Below are 25,316 nucleotides of genomic sequence, written 5' to 3'. Positions count from 1 at the left end.
CAGGATTCTGCCCCGCCACAGGCTTCTGCCCTGCACCATGCTTCCACCCAGCCACAGGATTCTGCCTTTCTGTTACTGTATTACATCATCATCAGCATTAACAAAATGACCTGACATTGATTGTTTAAATATGAAGATGAACTGTACAAATAATGTGGGGCAGGCATTTTATCCACAAGTTCCATCAAACTAGTCTCAAATTATTCCTCGTTTGGCTTTCCTATGTTGAATACACCTGTTATCATATTAGTCAGTTACTGTATGTGTGCTGAGTAGCAGTCCTGCACAACATGGCACAGCACAACTGCGTGATCTAAAAAGGATTATTAAAAAGAAAGGGCAATTATATGAGGTCTTTATTGGCTTAATGTAGGCTATGCTATGCTTCATACTGACAAATCCCACTGAGATGGCACATCAATCATGTTGTAATGGAGAGGGTGACTTGCTCCAGCTACAGACTGACTGGTCATCTGACTTGAATAAGAATGGATGAGGTTTCTGGAGGATTTGACAGACCCCTTTAGGTCTCTCTTTTTTTTTTTTTCAAATTAGTAACAAAACTCTCCGCAGTGCCCGCTGTCGGGTCGTTTCACATTGTAATTTCCCGGCCCCTTGTGTTTTGAGAAGGTTCCAAACCAGGGCCTGAGCGGGTGAGGGTCGGCGAGCCGGTTTCACTGAGCCATGCTGGGATTAGCGAGGCAATGTTTGTGCTGGCAATGAAGGAGCTATTCACAGCTATATTTTAGGGCTCTGTTGCCGACACCCTCTCAGAGTCCGAGTAATTATGACATAAAAGAGAAATATACTGCAAAGCAAAAGAGCAGTGTACACCACTGGTATTAGCTAAAGACAGATGTCTAAATGGGCAACTACTCTCAAAAAAGAGCAAATATATTTTTGGAAAATAAATTTTTCCTTGTTTTTCCTTTGTCTTAAGGACTTTTTAAGACTTTGATGTGGTGAGCAAACCCTAAAAACACTTCTCTAGTCTTCTCAGTCAGTATATGGAAAATAAGCCATTGCAGAAACAGACTGCTTTGAATGAATTCCGAAAAATCACACATTTACATATAGTAAATCTGCCTATTCATAATATACAGTTCATATACAGTTCAAAAGCTTGGTAGAAAATTTGTTAGATATGTCCAGATAAGTGTATCAAATTAATCGTGTGTTTTTAATGCACTATGAATTATCTATAATGCATTAAATGGCCTACATATTACCTTATAATGACTGTCATATGTTTGCATAATAACTCGTTAGGACCTATTATGACACACAAATGGACAGTGCATTGTAAAATACAAGTATCTGACTTTATAAAAAGAGGTGTCATAATACCTTATAATATCTATTCATAAAAACATTAAACATACATTAGAATCCTGGATAAGTGGAATTTACTTAAATATATACAGCTTTGGAAAAAAAATAAGGGACCACTTCAGTTTCTGAATCAGTTTCTCTAATTTTGCTATTTATAGGTATATGTTTGAATAAAATGAACATTGTTGTTTTATTCTATAAACTACAGACAACATTTCTCCCAAATTCCAAATAAAAATATTGTCTTTTAGAGTATTTATTTATATTTGCAGACAATAAGAAATAACAAAACATATGCATATCTTTCAGACCTCAAATAATGCAAAGATAAAGTTCATATTCACATTCCAAGTTTTAAGAGTTCAGAAATCCATATTTGGTGGAATAACCCTGGTTTTTAATCACAGTTTTCATGCATCTTGGCATGTTCTCCTCCACCAGTCTTACACACTGCTTTTGGATAACTTTATGTCACTCCTAGTGCAAAATTTCAAGCAGTTCAGCTTGATTTGATGGCTTGCGATCATCCATCTTACTCTTGATTATATTCCCAGAGTTTTTCAATTTGGTAAAAATCAAAGTCACTCATCATTTTTTAAGTGGACTCTTATTTTTTCCAGAGCTGTACAGTGGGGTCAGCATATACTGTGTAGTGTATTTGTGGGAAACATGGTCTTGCATCCAGACTCTACACACTTGCATGTGCATCGGAATGAAAAAAGAAAGCAGTAGAGTTATTTGGGCACCTAGACAGACAATCTCTTTGTTTTGGATGTGTTAGTATGGGTTAGTCTGGGGAGGAACCGATGCCAAAATCAATGTGGGAAGTGAGCCCTAGCTCTCTGCTTCTTCTGTGGATTTACTTCTGTAGTCCCTCTGGCTCAGCGCTGAACCCACTGGCCAAAGTCCTATTTAAGGCCTATTGACAGACCTGGGGATATCACTTATATATAGACGATGGGTGTTTGCCAGTAGGGGGTATATAATTTTTTACTTTTAGAATCATTTTTAGAGGATGAAATGAGGGCACTAGTCACAAAGTATAAAATGCATAAAGCATTGGCTCTAGAACCATCTTACATGAAAGAAAGCTATGAAATTAGAGGTAAGTACCTGTATTTGCAGATGTCAGTTGTACCATATTGTACTGTTTGTTTCTACTATTTGTATGCCACTCTGTAATTGATGATACTGTGCTTTGAATATGTAAAGACATATACAAAAAACGGTCTTGAATGGTTTTACCATGTGCTCTGTTTTGCTGATTCCAAAACAGATTTTTTTTTGGCAGATCAAATCTTCCCAGCAGAAGACCACTTACCTTAATTTACCCAGGTGGAAATTACACAAAATAATTCCATGGTTGTTCGTCTAAGTTTCTCCCAGCTTGTTATTCTCACTCTAACCAGCTACCCTAAACGTGATATTAAATGTAATGAACAAATCTTCTTTGAATATATTATCCTGGTAACAAAATGCTTTGTTCAGGGCTATTATATCCTATTATATACATACCGTTTTTGCATTGCCAACAGCTCTCAAAAACATTTTTACAGTTTACAAGAATATAACCATAAGAACATTTGAAAAAAAAAAATAACATTGTTTAAAAAAATGAAAAACTGCAAAGATACAGTAGAGGTACAAGTTTTTTGACTGACCACAACAAATATTAAGATGCCAAAATCAAGATAATATTAAATTGTCTTGGGGAATGCCCCCATGCCTGTATAAGTTGTGAGGTGTTATCTTGTGGGTGAGCTGAACACTGGCCGGTGTGCTCATGGCAAGGCAGCATGATTTATTTTAAAGTTTGAGAGAGGTCTGACAGTGGGTGCCAGATGAATTGGACATTGTGCATTAAACATTCTTCGATCCACAGTGTAACAGAATACTTCACAGACAGCATTACTACCCATGGTGGACAGTGCAGTGGGTGGTAACAATTGTGACTGGAGGTGTCTGACTTACATTGTCCATCTAAAGAGACAAACGACACTAGAAAAAACTTGTAAAGTGTAAAATTGATTTTGGGTGTAGTAAAACATGATAAAGAGTACTAACATTTGTTGCATAGCTCACCGCTGCTCTCCAGCAGCTTTCCGAGATCCAGCTATTTTGTGCTTTTTGACCAGCTCTCTTTTTTGTGGATTATCGACTTATTGTACAATAAATAGACATGACCTCAATAATATTTGTGCAAATAATTGTGAGATCCAGCAATTTTGTTCTTTTTGACCAGCTCTCTTTACAACGGGTGCTTTGGGGCATACACTTGCCCCATTATCCAATCTCTGGGTGCCAGAAGATTAGGCTACTCTGCGGGTTGTAAACAATGTTTTTTTATAAGCTTCTAAGTTCCTAATGCCTCGTTTTAAGTGTTAGGGCTCTCCGGACTCTAACAATGAGGTGTGGGGCTACTTTGAGCCTGGATGACGGTGTAAACAACAATTTATAAGGGGCAAGTGGATGCCCCAAAGTGCCCGTTGTAAAGAGAGCTGGTCAAAAAGAACAAAATTGCTGGATCTCACAATTATTTGCACAAATATTATTGAGGTCATGTCTATTTATTGTACAATAAGTCGATAATCCACAAAATGTAGCTTCACCGTTCATCTGATGCCCAAGATACAGGTAATACATTTTTTTCCGAACCCTACTGGGTGATACATCTACAGAACCAGAATTGGCCACCCATGACATGAGTTACCCATGTACTCACCCTTTAGATTAAGATAAGAGAGGAAATTTATGGCAAAAACGTCTCTACAGATTGCGACACTGCAGTGAAATTGGCAGAAAAGACACCATGTGGCACATATTAGACAATTATTATCTAATAGAAATTCACAATTGCAGTGACTTTTTAGGAACAAAAGAAGATAGGAAATAATATGAAGGAAATTACAGCCTTCTTCCTTCACATGTGGTGTCAGATAAAATCAGAGTACTTCCACTCAATTCCACAGTGAAATCATCCCCAATCCAGATGTCACTGAGGAACTCATGACAGCTGGGTTCAACAAGACTAGGAGAGAAGCAGCGGATGAGGGAATTAAGTGTCCGAGCGGAGCGGTGGAAGCTGTGATTTACCGTGCTGTATTTACTGATTTAGCGTACTGGCTGGAGAATGTGAGAAAGAGATAAAGCTAGACGTGAGATTCTGTTGCTTTCTGCTCTATTTCCCTGTGCTGAGAGTGCCTCGCTGAGCGATCTGCCGACATGAAACCGATACGGGGGAATGGCGAGTCCTCCATTGACTGCCATTGTTCCGTGCTCTTCCAGTTCTCCGCGCCGAGCCTTCGCTGTAACAGTAGTCAGCATGGAAGCCCAGGAGCTTTCCACTCGCTGCCCACCATTTCTCTTTTCAGACACTTAATCCCAGATTGAGAGTTTTGGAATCTCCAGCCGTGTAATGAACTGATATTCCACAGGGAGGCTTCTGGAAGTGTCTACATGCCCAATGATTGAGTTACAGAACACAAGGCAGTTCCAGGGGTCAGAAGCAGCATTGTTTCCAGCGTTCGCAGATGAATGCGATGCTCTGCTCCAGAGATGGTGCTGAACAGGTTCAACTATGTGAGCTACTGTTCTGCAGCTGTTGGTGCCAACTCTGGGATTTATGCTCCTTTGAAAGTGAAAGATAAATGAAAAGAAAAATCTGTCAATGAAAGGGAGGACTTCTGCATATGCTGGGAATCAAGGATCAGCAACATTGACCTCTGACACTGCAGGTTTTGAAATAAATCAATCATCTAAAACATATATTCTCCCTTTTGCTTCTTCTGTATCAAGCATATACTGTATAGTAGAACTTGAAATACACTATATACGATGTTCAAAAAGTTGTAGACATCTGCAAACATCAGTTGTTTCTAATGAAGCCTCAAACAAACCCTAAAACAGAGCCTTCTGGGAATCCAAACAAATGTATATATTTCAAAATAATACTGCAATAACCAGGAGCTCAATGTGTTCCGATAAAATCAACCATGTTTAATATTATCGCAAGTCTTGAGACTTCTAGAATTGCCAATCAGGGATCAATAAAATATCTATCTATCTATCTATCTATCTATCTATCTATCTATCTATCTATCTATCTATCTATCTATCTATCTATCTATCTACCTACCTACCTACCTACCTACCTACCTACCTACCTACCTACCTATCTATCTATCTATCTATCTATCTATCTATCTATCTATCTATCTATCTATCTATCTATCTATCTATCTATCTATCTAAAATATCCATCCATCCATCCATCCATCCATCTATCTTGCCCTATGCAAATAGGGACGTGAACAATGCCAACAACCAATAGGAGAGCTAAAGGAAGCCGCAAAAACATGTTATGTGACTGTTTACATACAATAAAAAAGAACACTTTTTGCAGTTAATATGTTAAATATGGTTCTTACTTTAATATGTACAGTATTTGAACACAAGTAGCACTTTAAAGTCATTATATATAAAGTTATTTTATTTTGAATTACTTTGCTTTATTTTGCAGTGTTATTTTTGATAAACAAGTTCAATAAATACACATTTTGCCATAATGATGTTCTTTATTGCATTAATTCTATCTAACACAAAGAAAAATGTATAGCGGAGAAACTGGGATTCTTTGCTATACAATGGGGTAAAAGAGGCTTATAGGATGAGTTAAACGCAAAATGCATTCTATTAAAAATATCAAGAACTAACATTGTGGCAGACAAAATAAACTGTTGATGGGGACAAAAGTCGTAAGTCTCTGATAAATCACAGTATTGATATACAGGGATTGGATATGAAACTGAAACACCTGGTTTTAGACCACAATAATTTATTGTCCCGACAGACAGTTCTAGTGGAACAGGAGAGTTGAGGTGCACATTGAATTCGGCCTGATTTGGGCAGCCGTGGTTTTATGTTTTTTGGATACAATCCGTGTTAGCACCCGAACATCCCTTTCAGACAGCTTCCTCTTGCGTCCACAGTTAATTCTGTTGGCTGTGGTTGGTCCTTCTTGGTGGTATGCTGACATTACCCTCCGATCTTACTGGTGCAATGTGCAATTAATGAAGATTGGCCACCAGGCTGGTCCAATTTAGCCATGACACCTCCCACACTAAAATGACAGGTGTTTCAGTTTCATTGTCCAACCCCTGTAACTTTATATGCAACTTATTATGTAATATGTATTGTATGTAAATAATTTCAGAAAATAATCTAGTTGCAGTCTTGCAGTTAGTGATCCGCAGTCATTGCAAACTCTTAGTCTGTGAGTAAAAAGTCTGTGACTTGTCTTCAGATGTGAGAGGGTGTTTAAAGTCTTTTCAGAGTCTTTTTTTAAAGTCATGTAGTGTATAGACAGCATAAGGGGCAAGAAATTCAAGTAATTAACTCATAAAAAGTTCAGCACAGCTGTTAACTGAAGTCCATTCCAGATGACTGTACTTTATAATGCTGTCATCTAAGCTAGAGGTTCCTACTTTGAAGAATCTAAAATATAAAAAATATTGCGGTTTGTTTAACACTTTTCCATAAATTCTATATGTTTTTTCTTAAGAGTTGTTGAATGATTTTAGTATTAATCTACAATGCAGAATATTTTAAAATAATATAAAAAAAATCCATTGAATTTAAGGTGTGTCCAACTTTAAACTGGTACTGCAGTTTTGAGCACTGAGACACAGGAAAATACAGATCAGCAAAAAAAAGGGGCTGTCTGAATCCAGAGCCCTCTCAGAGACAGAGTGTGACCCCTGGTGACCTCTGAGTTTATGTCCAGCGTTTGTAGCCAGGGCTGGTATTGATATATGTGAGTTAGAGGGAACTATGGCACTGAGCCCTGCCCCAAGTGTCCAGACAGCAGAGTGAGGGAATGCACGGCTAGGCTGAAATGGACACCCGCTGACAGACAGACAGGTAAGCGTCCACTGCAGGCCAAGCATTCCTTTGGACAGCGGGTCCTGGAGACTTCCTCTCTGTCCAGCACCAGATCCCCCAGTACAGCAACCCCTCCTTCCCTCACAAACCACCCGAAAGTCTGAACACACTCCCCACAGAGTAAATCAGAGCGGATACAGATCAGAGGAGCCACCAGCAGGCTGTTCATCATCAGGCCAGTCAGGATCAGATTGTTTTGAGCAACACGTTTTTTTGTTTTTTTGCCTGTATGTTAGTGAATGTAGGCTGCTGTGTGTAAATGCATGCCAATACAAAAGAAAGGGGCGTATGTTTGTGCACTGGACATATTTAATTAACACTTAATTGGATGTTAATTGACACTAGTTATTATTAAACATTATTAAACGTTATTACATTTTAATGCTTAGGAATGTTGTAAATAAAAATTAATGTAGACATTAGACATTTAAACATTTGCATTGATTAATGATGTTTTAACTAGTATCAATTAGCAATAATTAGTTAATTAGAGACATTCTGTAGTAAGTTCTGTTAATTAGTGTACTCTTATTATAAAGGGCAAGCATCATGTCTTATGTGTTAAAACATTAATAATTAAATTTTACAGAACATTTTCCAACCTATTTTTACCCTGAAGAATTAAGAATTAAACAACCTGTTTTGTTGCTAAGACCCCTTAAGACTATAAATTATGTCTGTTCTGATTGGTTGATATTATTTGGAATTAAAAATGAATGTCTGCACACTGTTCAGAAGTTTAAATGTCTAAAGCTTAAATATTTTATTGCAATGTTTTGACCTCAAAGCACTGCATAAAATAACAAATGTATTTTTTGAAGTGTTTAGATATTCATCTTCATTTTTGCATGATATATTTTAATGTGCTGCACCTGTGCTTGGCTGTAAAGTGATGCGCACACATTTTCTTGATTTTTCTCACTGCTCTGTTTTGTATCTGTTTAAAAAATCTATTTAGTTTGACACACTCTTTATAACTTAGAGTGTACCAGACTAAAATGATGTACACTGAAAAATGGATATCATCACTGTCACGCAAAAATCTTGTATCTCCAAAATGCAACAAGAGAGGGAAAAATGTATTCAATGGAACTCAATATAACAATAGTGTCTTTTCCATCACTGCTTTACTAGAGACAAAGGCTTTGTAAATTGTCGTTGTTTGCATCCATTTCCAAAGCTTCTGTTTTTTTTTTTCAAAATTTATATTTTCAGTATTTTTTGTACAATATACAGCTGTTCATTTTTTTTTACAATATATAATGTTTTTAGTTTTTTTCTATATACATTTTTTCAGTTTTTTACAATATGTATTGTTTTTAGTTTTTTTTACAATATACATTTTTTTCTGTTTTTTTACAATAGACATTATTTTACACTATATATTTGTTTCAGTTTTTTTGCATTTTACATCTTTTCAATATCCATTTTCTTCCAGTTTTTTTCAGTATGTATTGTTTTATTTTTTTACAATATACGTTTTAAAATTTTTTTACAATACAAATTTCTGTTTATTTCCATTTTTTTCAAATATCCAATTTAATTTTTTTTTTTTTTACAATATATAAAATTTCTTTCAGTTTTTTTTGTACAATATTATTTTTTGCTTCAAATGGTAAAAATAAGTAAAAAATGTTCTTAAACTTTTGAGCGGTAGTGTATATATAAATTTCATTTTTCAACTCTTTTTATTGTGTATTTTACATAAATATTTACCTCATTTTTCCTTTCTTCTACAGAGTTACTATTTTAGCCTGCAGTGAGCTGCAGCACTGACGACATGCTTTCAGAACTGAATCATTTCCTGAGAACAACATGGACACTGCCCTGCTCCCTGCGACCCTTTAACCTTTGACATCCTCTTTCTACTCACCAAAGCTGTTCCTGTGACATGCGGAGCCTCCAGTAAAGAGTCTAATGACCTGTTAATACCCAGATTCTCTGTTCACATGCACGTCATGCAGCACATGCTGGGCTAATTTTACTCAAAGCATTGCTTCAGTGTCAAACAGTTCAAGAGCAGATATAACACACACCAGCATGTACACACGTACACAAACATAAATACAGATATACACAACTAAAAAAAAAAAAAATAATAATAATAATAATTATTTTTTTTATCTATTTTTATCTGATTTGTGTATTAAACATCAGATTGTTAAATATATCCATTTTTAAAGCATAATAAATTGAAGGTAAACAAAGTTAAGACAAAAATAAGCATGCTAGTTTGCTCACACTCCAATAATGTAGTTTTGTATGCAGTAATTAAATTAGATCCCCTAAATAAAGACATGAAATAAAGCCTCTACACTGTAACAGTACTACTCAGGGCCCTCTAGTGGCTCAGGAACTCTAAACAACTGCTTCTATGGATTATAGTGAGGAGAGCCCTGATGGCACAGTCATGTCGAAGGCCCCCTGAAGTCTGTCAGAAGCAAAACATCATTCACAGCATGAAAGCCTGGCCATGCATCATCAGTCACCACAAATGTAAAGTATTCACAACTAAAGCCTTATCTGCTGCTGGGAAGCACTGAATGCAGGTAGGACAGCTAAGAGTTCACCATAACACATTTTCTATCCAGGTTAGAATGTTTTTTAGGGAATTCAGTTCGAGCTAACTGAGTGATTTCATTAAATATGAGTTTTGATGGAAGATGTAAAAAGGAAAAAGCAATTTTTTATTTCTCCTTAAATGATGTGACGTATGTTTCTTACCTTAATCAGTGTCACATAAAAAATATACAGTACCATTTACATGGTTCGGGACACCTTAAATTGATTGTTTTTTCATAATTTTACAATGTTCTTCATTGTAGATTATTATGAAATTATTTAGCAAACAAAAAGTGTTAAACAATTTAGAATGTTTTTTTAATTATTATTTTTTTTTTTATGCACCACCTCTAGTTTAGACGACAGCTTTGCACATCTTTGCACATTTGCACATGGGATGGCTTTCAAAGGCTTTTTTTTAGATACTTTTTTGATCCCAAAAGAAATTTAGAGACTAAGTCAAGAAAAAAAAAATAGTGTTATCAAGTGCAGTCACAAAAAGACATAAGAAATGTTATGGTGAAACTGGCTCTAATCAGGACTGCCCCAGGAAAGGAAGGATTTTGGTTCATTGAACACTTTTGAACAAGTTTACTATATGATTCCTTACGTGTTCATTCATAGTCTGGATGACTAAAAACATTAAAGACTGGTACTGTTAATCTCAAATTGTAAACCCAAATTATGTGTTACATGTTATGTTCACATTACAAGCCTCATTAATCGATTCAGATTTTTTTTGCTCAGATTATTTGACAATTGACACATTCATAAATTTAAGGGAGGTAAGCTGTATCTGTCAGTAACTAATTTGCCTCTAAAACCTAGAGTTTGCACACATTGATTTTCCGCGGGAGGGCATTACTTTTTTTAAAACAAGCGACAATTCTGTTTTTTCATTGAGCTGAGATTTTCTCACCTTTATGCAAATTAATCATGATGTGATGAAACTACATTGTACACTGATTGGCCAAACAAATTATTTGGACAAATCACAAACATAGTGGTTTAAGATATATATAGCCTAATGTTTAAAGACAGAGGGGACATGCACAACGTATCAATGCATGGTGTTTCAGTTACATATTCAATCCTATTATAGACAGACACAGCTCACCTAAATTCATGATCTGAGCAAAAAAAGAAAAATCACAACTGAATAGTTAGGCTTGTAGTGTGAACATATGCCTATGAGAGCCTATCTTGTATAGAACTAAGGTCATTTTTGCATCTTTTTACTTTTTTATATTTATTATTCATTTATTATTTATTTTTAGCATTATCCTATTTTGTCCCCTCATTAGTAATGCCCCTAAACTTGGAGGGTGAAGACCAGCACATGCCTCCTCTGATACATGCCTCTTTTCCAACTGCTTCTGATGCAGCATCACTTATTGGCCAACCCACTCTCAGGAAAGCACAGCAACCCAGCTCCAGTACATCAGCTAACATAAGCCCGTGCTGACCAACATAACCTTAAGGAGTGATGTGGGGAGACAGCAAGCATCATCTACCCACCCAAAGAGAGCAGGGCCAATTGTGCTCGCTCAGACTCCAGCTGCTGATGGCAAGCAGCGTAACCCGGGATTCAAACCAGCAATCCTCGGATCACAGAGGCAATGCCTCAGTAGTCCTATGTATGTTTATTCATGTCCCTTTTGTCTCTTCTGTTCTTTTTATTTCCCTTTTGTTCTACGTATTCATATTCCCTTGTTTTCCATGTTTATGTTAAATTTTGCATTTTAACAATCTAAAGAAGATAACGACTGTAAGATGTACTAATGACTTTAATTGTACATAAGAGAAAGAATCTATTTCCCTAACTTCTCACATCATAAGAAACACCCCAATGAATACGAGTTCCCAGATCAGTGCTGAAGGATGTCTTCAGTCAGCATGAATTTTAATGGCCACAATCATGCTCTTTAAAAAAGAAGGTTTACTTCACGTTTGCCCCTCAGGGCATCATTTACCCTCTACAGTACATTCAGAGAGTTTAAGTGTGGATGTTTGAATTCCTGTGCTTGGCGTGTTAACAGAGATTAAGTTGAACTGCTGCGTGTCAGTCAGCAATTCAGGTAGCTCATACCAGACATGCCTGCTCTATTGTGCTCCTCTCAGCGTGCATCATGCGTGCACCTTTGAGCTTCACTAAAGAACTAAAGGTAGGGAGGTATAGGCCGTTTCAGACCAACGTTGTCATTACTGCAGCCCTGTGCTCCTTAAAAGCTTTAGTATCTAAGTAAGGGTTAGTTTAAGGAGCCTGGTCAGGTCCATGTTCCCCCTTTCATTGTGTTATGTGGTGGAAATGAGACAGAAGACAGAGGAAAGAAACGGGTGGTTGCAGCTTGTGTTGTGAACTGATTCTATAGCAGTGCTCTTATGTTCTAAACAAAAGGGTTCTATGAAGCACTGTGAAAGGGATATTAGGCTTGCAATGATATAGGCACACATTAATTAAACAATATATATACCGGTCAACGGTTTTAGAACACCACCATTTTTCCATTTATTTTGGCAATTTAAGCTCTTCAGCTATAGTCAGTAACCAAAAATGGTACCAAATGCAGTGTACAAGATTTTGCCAGGGCTTTAAGGAAAACAAACAAACTAAAAACTGAAAAGCCTGTAGTAAAGAAACATAAAAGAAGTTTTGGAACAGATTGTGTTATTACACTCTTTACTGCAGCATTTACACAACACACAGTACATTCAGAATATTCATCATCCATAATAATAACTAGAAAACGACACAGAAACACAGATAACTCTGTAACCATTAAAAGTATGTATTTTCTTTAGATAAATTACAGATGAAGCCAGACAGCGCTGAATACTGTTTCCTACACCTTCAAAAGACTCTGGAATCTGGTGAAACCTGGTACAAGAGAAGGTCTGGCTGACCCACATGGAAACATATTTAGCTCACCTTAACACTGGACTAAATCTCAGTTTTAGCAAAAAAGAATTAGAGGTCTAACAGGTGAAGTACAGTAATAATAAATTTTCTAAGATTGACACTGACATGTATTATATACCAACTTATTGTTTTACCCTCTTAAACTCCACAGAAACTCTGTCTCTTTCTGCCTTTTCCACACTGGTATAACTTTGAAACAAGATCATCATAGTTTAATATTATTTGTAATTGTTGCTATATTGTTTTTTAGAAAACACAATTTCCTTTGTCAAATAAATATGTTTTATCTGACAATAAAGCATCCCTAAGGCCCTTATACAGTATTAATTACATTACATGTCATCAACAGACTGATAAGAATAAACAATATTCTGAATGATTGCTCTCATGTTCTGCACGCAGCCTCTAAAAAAAAGCTTTCTATCAGGCCAATGCCTTTGTTGCCACCAGTGCTAAACTGTTTGTAAGAGGTCAGCTTCAGAACAAGGGTCATCTATCCTCGTCTCACACTTATTGAATTACTAATGAAGGACTGTTGTAGGACTGTTGTAGTGTGTCTATGGCATATATAGATTTTCACATGGCTTCTCTTTAAATTTGTCTAGTGGATAAATAAAGTTTAAATACAGTTCTGAATTTACTTGAGTGGATTAAAACCATTCCAAATACTTGTTACTAATCATTTTATAGCATCTAATGGGAAGTACAAAAAACATACATTATATGTGATACATCTTGATTATATAATGGCAAATGATTATGTCTAAAATCCAATCACAACTAATTTCTTCTCTTTACCTTTCTCTGAGTTAATGACTGCCGCCCTGTCCAGTCAGATAGTTAGTACATTAATCATATTTATTTCATTACTATACTTACCACTAGTAACGGCTGAGGTGAAAGAGGACTGCTCTTGACTTGGTTCATTTAGGTGCAATTGGACATAATGGGGACCCTGATTTATTTTCTGTTAATTATTTCTTTTACCAGCTCTAATTGCGAGCCTAACCTAAGTTCTTGTTACAAATCTAGTTTCTTTGAGTCTTATTTTTACATGAACAAACATGATCCTGCTAATACAACCCCACTAACCCCCTACATAAACATATACACAGCTCTGGAAAAAATTAAGAGACCACTTCAGCTTCCAAATCAGTTTCTCTGATTTGGCTATTTTTAGGTATATGTTAAACATACATAAAATGAACATTGTTGTTTTTAATCTATCAACTAAGGACAGCATTTCTCCCAAATTCCAAATAAAAATATTGTCATTTAAAACATTTATTTGTAAAGAAATTAGACAAAAGATGCAGAGCCTTCCGACCTCAAATAATGCAAAGAACACAAGTTTACATTCATAAATTGTTAATTGAGAAAGCAATATTTGGTGGAATAATCCTGTTTTTTTTTTATCACAGTTTTCATGCATCTTGGCATGTTCTCCTCCACGAGTCTTACACACTGCTTTTGGATAGCTTTATGCCACTCCTGGTGCAAAAATTCAAGCAGTTCAGCTTGATTTGATGGCTTGTGATCATCCATCTTCCTCTTGATTACATTTTAGAGGTTTTATAATTTTGTAAAATCAAAGAAACTCATCATTTTTAAGTGGTCTCTTATTTTTGTTCAGTGCTGTATACACACCCAGAACACCACTTTCTCCTTCTAGTTCTTTTGCTTTTTTTCTGGTGCTGGAATGTGATGTGCTCTTCAGGTAGTCACTTATCACGACGGCTTAGGTGAAAGGAGGAGGACTGCTGTTGATTCAGGGAAGAATGTCCCTGCTGCTCCTCATAAACAGCCCTGAGGAGAGAGTGAGGACAGATGAGAGAGAGGCAGCTCGCCTCACACAGCAGCAGCAGCAGCAGCAGGGCTAATTTCTCACGGCACGTTCCTGTAAGTTCTCCTCGTGTTGTTTCCTCTAGCACGCGCTAAACGAGCTAAGCGTTTAGAAAGACGTTATAGTTATTATAGTTAGCCCACTGTGCTGGGAACAGGAGTGTAGCCCCCAGAGGAGAGGAGAGGAGTGAGGGGGGTCTCCGCTGAAGGAGAGAGGGAGTGAGAGAGAGTGAATGAGTGCTGAAGCTGTTTCTTTAAGAGTGTTAAAAAGCTAGGAGAGCCCCCTTCTCTCTTCTGACGCGCTCACATAAATTTAGCAACAACGTGCTGCACCGCGGCCACAACAAACTGCAGGCAAATATGCCCTGTCATGTCAGAGAGCGGTTCTCCACTCAGCTGAAAGTCTCACACAGCACTTCTCCACACATTAACCACGTTTCCACCGTCCACTAGGCTGAGAGGACTGAGAACTTCCCCACTACTCACACACTGAGAGCACCGGTCAAGCTGTCAGAGCTACTACTACTACTACTACTACTATTACTGTTACCATGAGGAGAAAAAGAACAGCAGCAGCAGCAGGACTTCAGGTCTTCATGTGGGCTTTAATCTCCTCTAAGGTAAGACCCATAAGTTCTTTCTGTTTACTTGTTTGGAGAAAAAAAAAACATTAGCTACATTTGTTGGTCTGGAATTTACGAAGGTGTTTCAGGTCCACAAATACAAAAATCACTTCGAGAATAAAGTCACAATATTACGAGAGTGAAGTAGTAGTTTTGAATTTTGAGGAAAATGTAGTTTTAACTGCTTGGGCTACAGTAAACATCCCGCATCAGAAAAGGTTTATTTCCTTTATTCATGACTGGAATTGACTGTATTTATGTTCTTTTGCTAGCAAAAACCAAACTAACATGAAGCCTAGGCTACAAGAAGAGACGCCACCACAGCAAAATCTGGACACTGTAATATCACGAGGCTGAAGTTGGTTTGATATTCGCAGCTCCAGATTCGTTTGGCTCGATATTCGCAGCTTCGTATTCCCCGGCTGAAGTTGGTTTGATATTCGCAGCTGCCGCTTCACTGAACCACCGTGAACTAAAGGGAGCGTTCACAAACACCCGCTGTTTATATTAAACACCTCACAGATCAACACTGAAGGAGATAGAATGAAGAAAAGCAGTACATCTGTTTATTAACAATGTAAATATACAATATCGTATTAAATGTAATTTTGTATATTGTAAAATATTTATTTTAATTACTGAATTTATAATTATATATTACAATAAATAATTAAATATACATTTAATAAAATTATACTTCAAAAGCCATTGCGCTCAAAAAATATGAGGCAGAAGTTCAAGTGTGATTTTGAAGAACTTTTTCATGTTGGGCCAGAACAAATACACATGATCTGAAGAGTACTAGTCTTCTTCTTTAAGGAAAACCTGGAATTAGCCTGGCCCAAGCTGATTTTATACTTTAAAATGAACTGGCAACATGGAATAACGATCCATAATGCACAAAAAAATTGAATATAAAGCTGATGTTCTAGTGTGATTTTGAAGGACTTTTTAATCTTGGGCCAGAACAAATACACATGATCTGAAGAGAACTAGTCTGCTACTTTAAGGAAAACCTGGAATTAGCCTGGCCCAAGCTGATTTTATACTTTAAAATGAACTGGCAACATGGCATACCGATCCATAAGGCACAAAAAAGTTTAATTTAAAGCTGATGTTCTAGTGTGATTTTGAAGGACTTTTTAATCTTGGGCCAGACCAAATACACATGATCTGAAGAGTACTAGTCTTCTTCTTTAAGGAAAACCTGGAATTAGCCTGGCCCGAGCTGATTTTATACTTTAAAATGAACTGGCAACATGGCCTACCGATCCATAAGGCACAAAAAACTTTAATATAAAGCTGATGTTCTAGTGTGATTTTGAAGGACTTTTTAATCTTGGGCCAGAACAAGTACACATGATCTGAAGAGAACTAGTCTTCTTCTTTAAGGAAAACCTGGAATTAGCCTGGCCCGAGCTGATTTTATACTTTAAAATGAACTGGCAACATTGAATAACGATCCATAATGCACAAAAAAACTGAATATAAAGCTGATGTTCTAGTGTGATTTTGAAGGACTTTTTAATCTTGGGCCAGAACAAATACACATGATCTGAAGAGTACTAGTCTTCTACTTTAAGGAAAACCTGGAATTAGCTTGGCCCAAGCTGATTTTATACTTTAAAATGAACTGGCAACATGGTATAACGAGCCATAATGCACAAAAAAATTGAATATAAAGCTGACGTTCTAGTGTGATTTTGAAGGACTTTTTAATCTTGGGCCAGAACAAATACACATGATCTGAAGAGTACTAGTCTTCTACCTTAAGGAAAACCTGGAATTAGCCTGGCCCGAGCTGATTTTATACTTTAAAATTAACTGGCAACATGGCCTACCGATCCATAATGCACAAAAAAATTGAATTTAAAGCTGATGTTCTAGTGTGATTTTGAAGGACTTTTTAATCTTGGGCCAGACCAAATACACATAATCTGAAGAGTACTAGTCTTCTTCTTTAAGGAAAACCTGGAATTAGCCTGGCCCGAGCTGATTTTATACTTTAAAATGAACTGGCAACATGGAATAACGATCCATAATGCACAAAAAAATTGAATATAAAGCTGATGTTCTAATGTGATTTTGAAGGACTTTTTAATCTTGGGCCAGAACAAATACACATGATCTGAAGAGTACTAGTCTTCTACTTTAAGGAAAACCTGGAATTAGCCTGGCCCAAGCTGATTTTATACTTTAAAATGAACTGGCAACATGGTATAACGAGCCATAATGCACAATTTTTTTTATGTAAAGCTGATGTTCTAGTGTGATTTTGAAAGACTTTTTCATCTTGGGCCAGACCAAATACACATGATCTGAAGAGAACTAGTCTGCTACTTTAAGGAAAACCTGGAATTAGCCTGGCCCGAGCTGATTTTATACTTTAAAATTAACTGGCAACATGGCCTACCGATCCATAATGCACAAAAAAACTAAATATAAAGCTGATGTTCTAGTGTGATTTTGAAGGACTTTTTAATCTTGGGCCAGACCAAATAAACATGATCTGAAGAGTACTAGTCTTCTACTTTAAGAAAAACCTGGAATTAGCCTGGCCCAAGCTGATTTTATACTTTAAAATTAAGTGGCAACATGGCCTACCGATCAATAATGCACAAAAAAATTGAATATAAAGCTGATGTTGTAGTGTGATTTTGAAGGACTTTTTAATCTTGGGCCAGAACAAATACACATGATCTGAAGAGAACTAGTCTTCTTCTTTAAGGAAAACCTGGAATTGGCCTGGCCCAAGCTGATTTTATACTTTAAAATTAACTGGCAACATGGCATACCGATCCATAAGGCACAAAAAAGTTTAATTTAAAGCTGATGTTCTAGTGTGATTTTGAAGGACTTTTTAATCTTGGGCCAGAACAAATACACATGATCTGAAGAGAACTAGTCTTCTTCTTTAAGGAAAACCTGGAATTAGCCTGGTCCGAGCTGATTTTATACTTTAAAATGAACTGGCAACATGGAATATCGATCCATAATGTACAAAAAAATTGAATATAAAGCTGATGTTCTAGTGTGATTTTGAAGGACTTTTTAATCTTGGGCCAGAACAAATACACATGATCTGAAGAGTACTAGTCTTCTACCTTAAGGAAAACCTGGAATTAGCCTGGCCCGAGCTGATTTTATACTTCAAAATGAACTGGCAACATGGCATACCGATCCATAAGGCACAAAAAAGTTTAATTTAAAGCTGATGTTCTAGTGTGATTTTGAAGGACTTTTTAATCTTGGGCCAGACCAAATACACATGATCTGAAGAGTACTAGTCTTCTTCTTTAAGGAAAACCTGGAATTAGCCTGGCCCGAGCTGATTTTATACTTTAAAATGAACTGGCAACATGGCCTACCGATCCATAAGGCACAAAAAACTTTAATATAAAGCTGATGTTCTAGTGTGATTTTGAAGGACTTTTTAATCTTGGGCCAGAACAAGTACACATGATCTGAAGAGAACTAGTCTTCTTCTTTAAGGAAAACCTGGAATTAGCCTGGCCCGAGCTGATTTTATACTTTAAAATGAACTGGCAACATTGAATAACGATCCATAATGCACAAAAAAACTGAATATAAAGCTGATGTTCTAGTGTGATTTTGAAGGACTTTTTAATCTTGGGCCAGAACAAATACACATGATCTGAAGAGTACTAGTCTTCTACTTTAAGAAAAACCTGGAATTAGCCTGTCCCGAGCTGATTTTATACTTTAAAATGAACTGGCAACATGGTATAATGAGCCATAATAAACAATGTTTTATGTAAAGTTGATGTTCCAGTGTGATTTTGAAGGACTTTTTCATCTTGGGCCAGACCAAATACACATGTTCTAAAGAGTACTAGTCTTCTACTTTAAGGAAAACCTGGAATTAGCCTGGCCCGAGCTGATTTTATACTTTAAAATTAACTGGCAACATGGTATAATGAGCCATAATAAACAATGTTTTATGTAAAGTTGATGTTCCAGTGTGATTTTGAAGGACTTTTTCATCTTGGGCCAGACCAAATACACATGTTCTAAAGAGTACTAGTCTTCTACTTTAAGGAAAACCTGGAATTAGCCTGGCCCAAGCTGATTTTATACTTTAAAATGAACTGGCAACATGGAATACGGATCCATAATGCACAATTGTTTTTATGTAAAGCTGATGTTCTAGTGTGATTTTGAAGGACTTTTTCATCTTGGGCCAGAACAAATACACATGATCTGAAGAGTACTAGTTTTCTACCTTAAGGAAAACCTGGAATTGGCCTGGCCCAAGCTGATTTTATACTTTAAAATTAACTGGCAACATGGCATACCGATCCATAAGGCACAAAAAAGTTTAATTTAAAGCTGATGTTCTAGTGTGATTTTGAAGGACTTTTTAATCTTGGGCCAGACCAAATACACATAATCTGAAGAGTACTAGTCTTCTTCTTTAAGGAAAACCTGGAATTAGCCTGGCCCGAGCTGATTTTATACTTTAAAATGAACTGGCAACATGGAATAACGAGCCATAATGCACAAAAAAATTGAATATAAAGCTGATGTTCTAATGTGATTTTGAAGGACTTTTTAATCTTGGGCCAGAACAAATACACATGATCTGAAGAGTACTAGTCTTCTACTTTAAGGAAAACCTGGAATTAGCCTGGCCCAAGCTGATTTTATACTTTAAAATGAACTGGCAACATGGTATAACGAGCCATAATGCACAATTTTTTTTATGTAAAGCTGATGTTCCAGTGTGATTTTGAAAGACTTTTTCATCTTGGGCCAGACCAAATACACATGATCTGAAGAGAACTAGTCTGCTACTTTAAGGAAAACCTGGAATTAGCCTGGCCCGAGCTGATTTTATACTTTAAAATTAACTGGCAACATGGCCTACCGATCCATAATGCACAAAAAAACTAAATATAAAGCTGATGTTCTAGTGTGATTTTGAAGGACTTTTTAATCTTGGGCCAGACCAAATAAACATGATCTGAAGAGTACTAGTCTTCTACTTTAAGAAAAACCTGGAATTAGCCTGGCCCAAGCTGATTTTATACTTTAAAATTAAGTGGCAACATGGCCTGCCGATCAATAATGCACAAAAAAATTGAATATAAAGCTGATGTTGTAGTGTGATTTTGAAGGACTTTTTAATCTTGGGCCAGAACAAATACACATGATCTGAAGAGAACTAGTCTTCTTCTTTAAGGAAAACCTGGAATTGGCCTGGCCCAAGCTGATTTTATACTTTAAAATTAACTGGCAACATGGCATACCGATCCATAAGGCACAAAAAAGTTTAATTTAAAGCTGATGTTCTAGTGTGATTTTGAAGGACTTTTTAATCTTGGGCCAGAACAAATACACATGATCTGAAGAGAACTAGTCTTCTTCTTTAAGGAAAACCTGGAATTAGCCTGGTCCGAGCTGATTTTATACTTTAAAATGAACTGGCAACATGGAATATCGATCCATAATGTACAAAAAAATTGAATATAAAGCTGATGTTCTAGTGTGATTTTGAAGGACTTTTTAATCTTGGGCCAGACCAAATACACATGATCTGAAGAGAACTAGTCTTCTACCTTAAGGAAAACCTGGAATTAGCCTGGCCCGAGCTGATTTTATACTTCAAAATGAACTGGCAACATGGCATACCGATCCATAAGGCACAAAAAAGTTTAATTTAAAGCTGATGTTCTAGTGTGATTTTGAAGGACTTTTTAATCTTGGGCCAGACCAAATACACATGATCTGAAGAGTACTAGTCTTCTTCTTTAAGGAAAACCTGGAATTAGCCTGGCCCGAGCTGATTTTATACTTTAAAATGAACTGGCAACATGGCCTACCGATCCATAAGGCACAAAAAACTTTAATATAAAGCTGATGTTCTAGTGTGATTTTGAAGGACTTTTTAATCTTGGGCCAGAACAAATACACATGATCTGAAGAGTACTAGTCTTCTACTTTAAGAAAAACCTGGAATTAGCCTGTCCCGAGCTGATTTTATACTTTAAAATGAACTGGCAACATGGTATAATGAGCCATAATAAACAATGTTTTATGTAAAGTTGATGTTCCAGTGTGATTTTGAAGGACTTTTTCATCTTGGGCCAGGCCAAATACACATGTTCTAAAGAGTACTAGTCTTCTACTTTAAGGAAAACCTGGAATTAGCCTGGCCCAAGCTGATTTTATACTTTAAAATTAACTGGCAACATGGTATAATGAGCCATAATAAACAATGTTTTATGTAAAGTTGATGTTCCAGTGTGATTTTGAAGGACTTTTTCATCTTGGGCCAGACCAAATACACATGTTCTAAAGAGTACTAGTCTTCTACTTTAAGGAAAACCTGGAATTAGCCTGGCCCAAGCTGATTTTATACTTTAAAATGAACTGGCAACATGGAATACGGATCCATAATGCACAATTGTTTTTATGTAAAGCTGATGTTCTAGTGTGATTTTGAAGGACTTTTTCATCTTGGGCCAGAACAAATACACATGATCTGAAGAGTACTAGTCTTCTACTTTAAGAAAAACCTGGAATTAGCCTGGCCCGAGCTGATTTTATACTTTAAAATGAACTGGCAACATGGTATAACGAGCCATTTTGCACAAAAAAAGCCACTGTTCCAGTACAATTTTGAAGAATTTTTTAATCTTGAGCCAGAACAAATACACATGATCTGAAGAGAACTAGTCTTCTACTTTAAGGAAAACTTGGAATTAGCCTGGCCCGAGCTGATTTTATTCTTTAAAATGAACTGGCAACATGACATGAAAGCCATTTTGCACAGAAATAATGAATATAAAGCATTGATTTTGAGAATACCAGAACACTTCATCTCATGTGTATTTGGTCTGAAAAAAAAGTCCAAAATCATACTGGAATATCAGCTTTAAATAATATTTTTTTTGTGCTGCCATGTTGCCAATTAATTGTGCAGTCTAAATTCAGCTCGGGCCAGGCTAATTCCAGGTTTTCCTTAAAGTAGAAGACTAGTACTCTTCAGATCATGTGTATTTGTTCTGGCCCAAGATGAAAAAGTCCTTCAAAATCACACTAGAACATCAGCTTTACATAAAAAAATTGTGCTTTATGGATCGGTATTCCATGTTGCCAGTTCATTTTAAAGTATAAAATCAGCTCGGGCCAGGCTAATTCCAGGTTTTCCTCTGGCCCAAGATTAAAAAGTCCTTCAAAATCACACTAGAACATCAGCTTTATATTAAAGTTTTTTGTGCCTTATGGATCGGTATGCCATGTTGCCAGTTCATTTTTAAGTATAAAATCAGCTTGGGCCAGGCTAATTCCAGGTTTTCCTTAAAGTAGAAGACTAGTAATCTTCAGATCATGTGTATTTGTTCTGGCCCAAGATTAAAAAGTCCTTCAAAATCACACTAGAACATCAGCTTTATATTAAATTTTTTTGTGCATTATGGATCGTTATTCCATGTTGCCAGTTCATTTTAAAGTATAAAATCAGCTCGGGCCAGGCTAATTCCAGGTTTTCCTTAAAGTAGAAGACTAGTAATCTTCAGATCATGTGTATTTGTTCTGGCCCAAGATTAAAAAGTCCTTCAAAATCACACTAGAACATCAGCTTTATATTAAATTTTTTTGTGCATTATGGATCGTTATTCCATGTTGCCAGTTCATTTTAAAGTATAAAATCAGCTCGGGCCAGGCTAATTCCAGGTTTTCCTTAAAGAAGAAGACTAGTACTCTTCAGATCATGTGTATTTGGTCTGGCCCAAGATGAAAAAGTCTTTCAAAATCACACTAGAACATCAGCTTTACATAAAAAAAATTGTGCATTATGGCTCGTTATACCATGTTGCCAGTTCATTTTAAAGTATAAAATCAGCTTGGGCCAGGCTAATTCCAGGTTTTCCTTAAAGTAGAAGACTAGTTCTCTTCAGATCATGTGTATTTGTTCTGGCCCAAGATTAAAAAGTCCTTCAAAATCACACTAGAACATCAGCTTTATATTCAATTTTTTTGTGCATTATGGATCGGTAGGCCACGTTGCCAGTTAATTTTAAAGTATAAAATCAGCTCGGGCCAGGCTAATTCCAGGTTTTCCTTAAAGAAGAAGACTAGTACTCTTCAGATCATGTGTATTTGGTCTGGCCCAAGATTAAAAAGTCCTTCAAAATCACACTAGAACATCAGCTTTATATTCAATTTTTTTGTGCATTATGGATCGGTAGGCCATGTTGCCAGTTAATTTTAAAGTATAAAATCAGCTCGGGCCAGGCTAATTCCAGGTTTTTCTTAAAGAAGAAGACTAGTACTCTTCAGATCATGTGTATTTGGTCTGGCCCAAGATTAAAAAGTCCTTCAAAATCACACTAGAACATCAGCTTTATATTAAATTTTTCTGTGCATTATGGATCGTTATTCCATGTTGCCAGTTCATTTTAAAGTATAAAATCAGCTCGGGCCAGGCTAATTCCAGATTTTCCTTAAAGTAGCAGACTAGTTCTCTTCAGATCATGTGTATTTGTTCTGGCCCAAGATTAAAAAGTCCTTCAAAATCACACTAGAACATCAGCTTTACATAAAAAAAATTGTGCATTATGGCTCGTTATACCATGTTGCCAGTTCATTTTAAAGTATAAAATCAGCTCGGGCCAGGCTAATTCCAGGTTTTCCTTAAAGTAGAAGACTAGTACTCTTCAGATCATGTGTATTTGTTCTGGCCCAAGATTAAAAAGTCCTTCAAAATCACACTAGAACATCAGCTTTATATTCAATTTTTTTGTGCATTATGGATCGTTATTCCATGTTGCCAGTTCATTTTAAAGTATAAAATCAGCTCGGGCCAAGCTAATTCCAGGTTTTCCTTAAAGAAGAAGACTAGTACTCTTCAGATCATGTGTATTTGGTCTGGCCCAAGATGAAAAAGTCTTTCAAAATCACACTAGAACATCAGCTTTACATAAAAAAAATTGTGCATTATGGCTCGTTATACCATGTTGCCAGTTCATTTTAAAGTATAAAATCAGCTTGGGCCAGGCTAATTCCAGGTTTTCCTTAAAGTAGAAGACTAGTACTCTTCAGATCATGTGTATTTGTTCTGGCCCAAGATGAAAAAGTCCTTCAAAATCACACTAGAACATCAGCTTTACATAAAAAAATTGTGCTTTATGGATCGGTATTCCATGTTGCCAGTTCATTTTAAAGTATAAAATCAGCTCGGGCCAGGCTAATTCCAGGTTTTCCTTAAAGAAGAAGACTAGTACTCTTCAGATCATGTGTATTTGTTCTGGCCCAATATTAAAAAGTCCTTCAAAATCACACTAGAACATCAGCTTTATATTCAATTTTTTTGTGCATTATGGATCGTTATTCCATGTTGCCAGTTCATTTTAAAGTATAAAATCAGCTCGGGCCAGGCTAATTCCAGGTTTTCCTTAAAGAAGAAGACTAGTACTCTTCAGATCATGTGTATTTGGTCTGGCCCAAGATTAAAAAGTCCTTCAAAATCACACTGGAACATCAGCTTTACATAAAAAAAATTGTGCATTATGGCTCGTTATACCATGTTGCCAGTTCATTTTTAAGTATAAAATCAGCTTGGGCCAGGCTAATTCCAGGTTTTCCTTAAAGTAGAAGACTAGTTCTCTTCAGATCATGTGTATTTGTTCTGGCCCAAGATTAAAAAGTCCTTCAAAATCACACTAGAACATCAGCTTTATATTCAATTTTTTTGTGCATTATGGATCGGTAGGCCACGTTGCCAGTTAATTTTAAAGTATAAAATCAGCTCGGGCCAGGCTAATTCCAGGTTTTCCTTAAAGAAGAAGACTAGTACTCTTCAGATCATGTGTATTTGTTCTGGCCCAACATGAAAAAGTTCTTCAAAATCACACTTGAACATCTGCCTCATATTTTTTGAGCGCAATGGCTTTTAAAATATAATTTTATTAAATATATATTTAATTATTTATTGTAATATATAATTATAAATTCAGTAATTAAAATAAATATTTTACAATATACAAAATTACATTTAATACGATATTGTATATTTACATTGTTAATAAACAGATGTACTGCTTTTCTTCATTCTATCTCCTTCAGTGTTGATC

At 36.2% G+C, this 25,316-nt stretch overlaps 1 protein-coding gene across 1 annotated transcript in view; it reads left to right on the top strand.

Moving 5' to 3' along the window:
* Nucleotides 1-14,468: 14,468 nt before the first annotated feature.
* LOC103044661 (ADAMTS-like protein 1) overlaps nt 14,469-25,316 on the top strand; it is a 208,531-nt gene continuing 197,683 nt past the window's right edge. The window contains exon 1 of the mRNA XM_022678288.2: nt 14,469-15,216. Coding sequence (XP_022534009.2) covers nt 15,148-15,216 — 69 coding nt within the window. The 5' untranslated portion in view covers nt 14,469-15,147. The remainder of the gene's footprint in view (nt 15,217-25,316) is intronic.

Source organism: Astyanax mexicanus, chromosome 8 (genome assembly GCF_023375975.1).
Source record: "Astyanax mexicanus isolate ESR-SI-001 chromosome 8, AstMex3_surface, whole genome shotgun sequence".
Lineage (NCBI taxonomy): Eukaryota > Metazoa > Chordata > Actinopteri > Characiformes > Acestrorhamphidae > Astyanax > Astyanax mexicanus.
The sequence above is the reverse complement of the archived record's forward strand: the minus strand, read 5'-3'. Positions and strand labels throughout refer to the sequence as shown.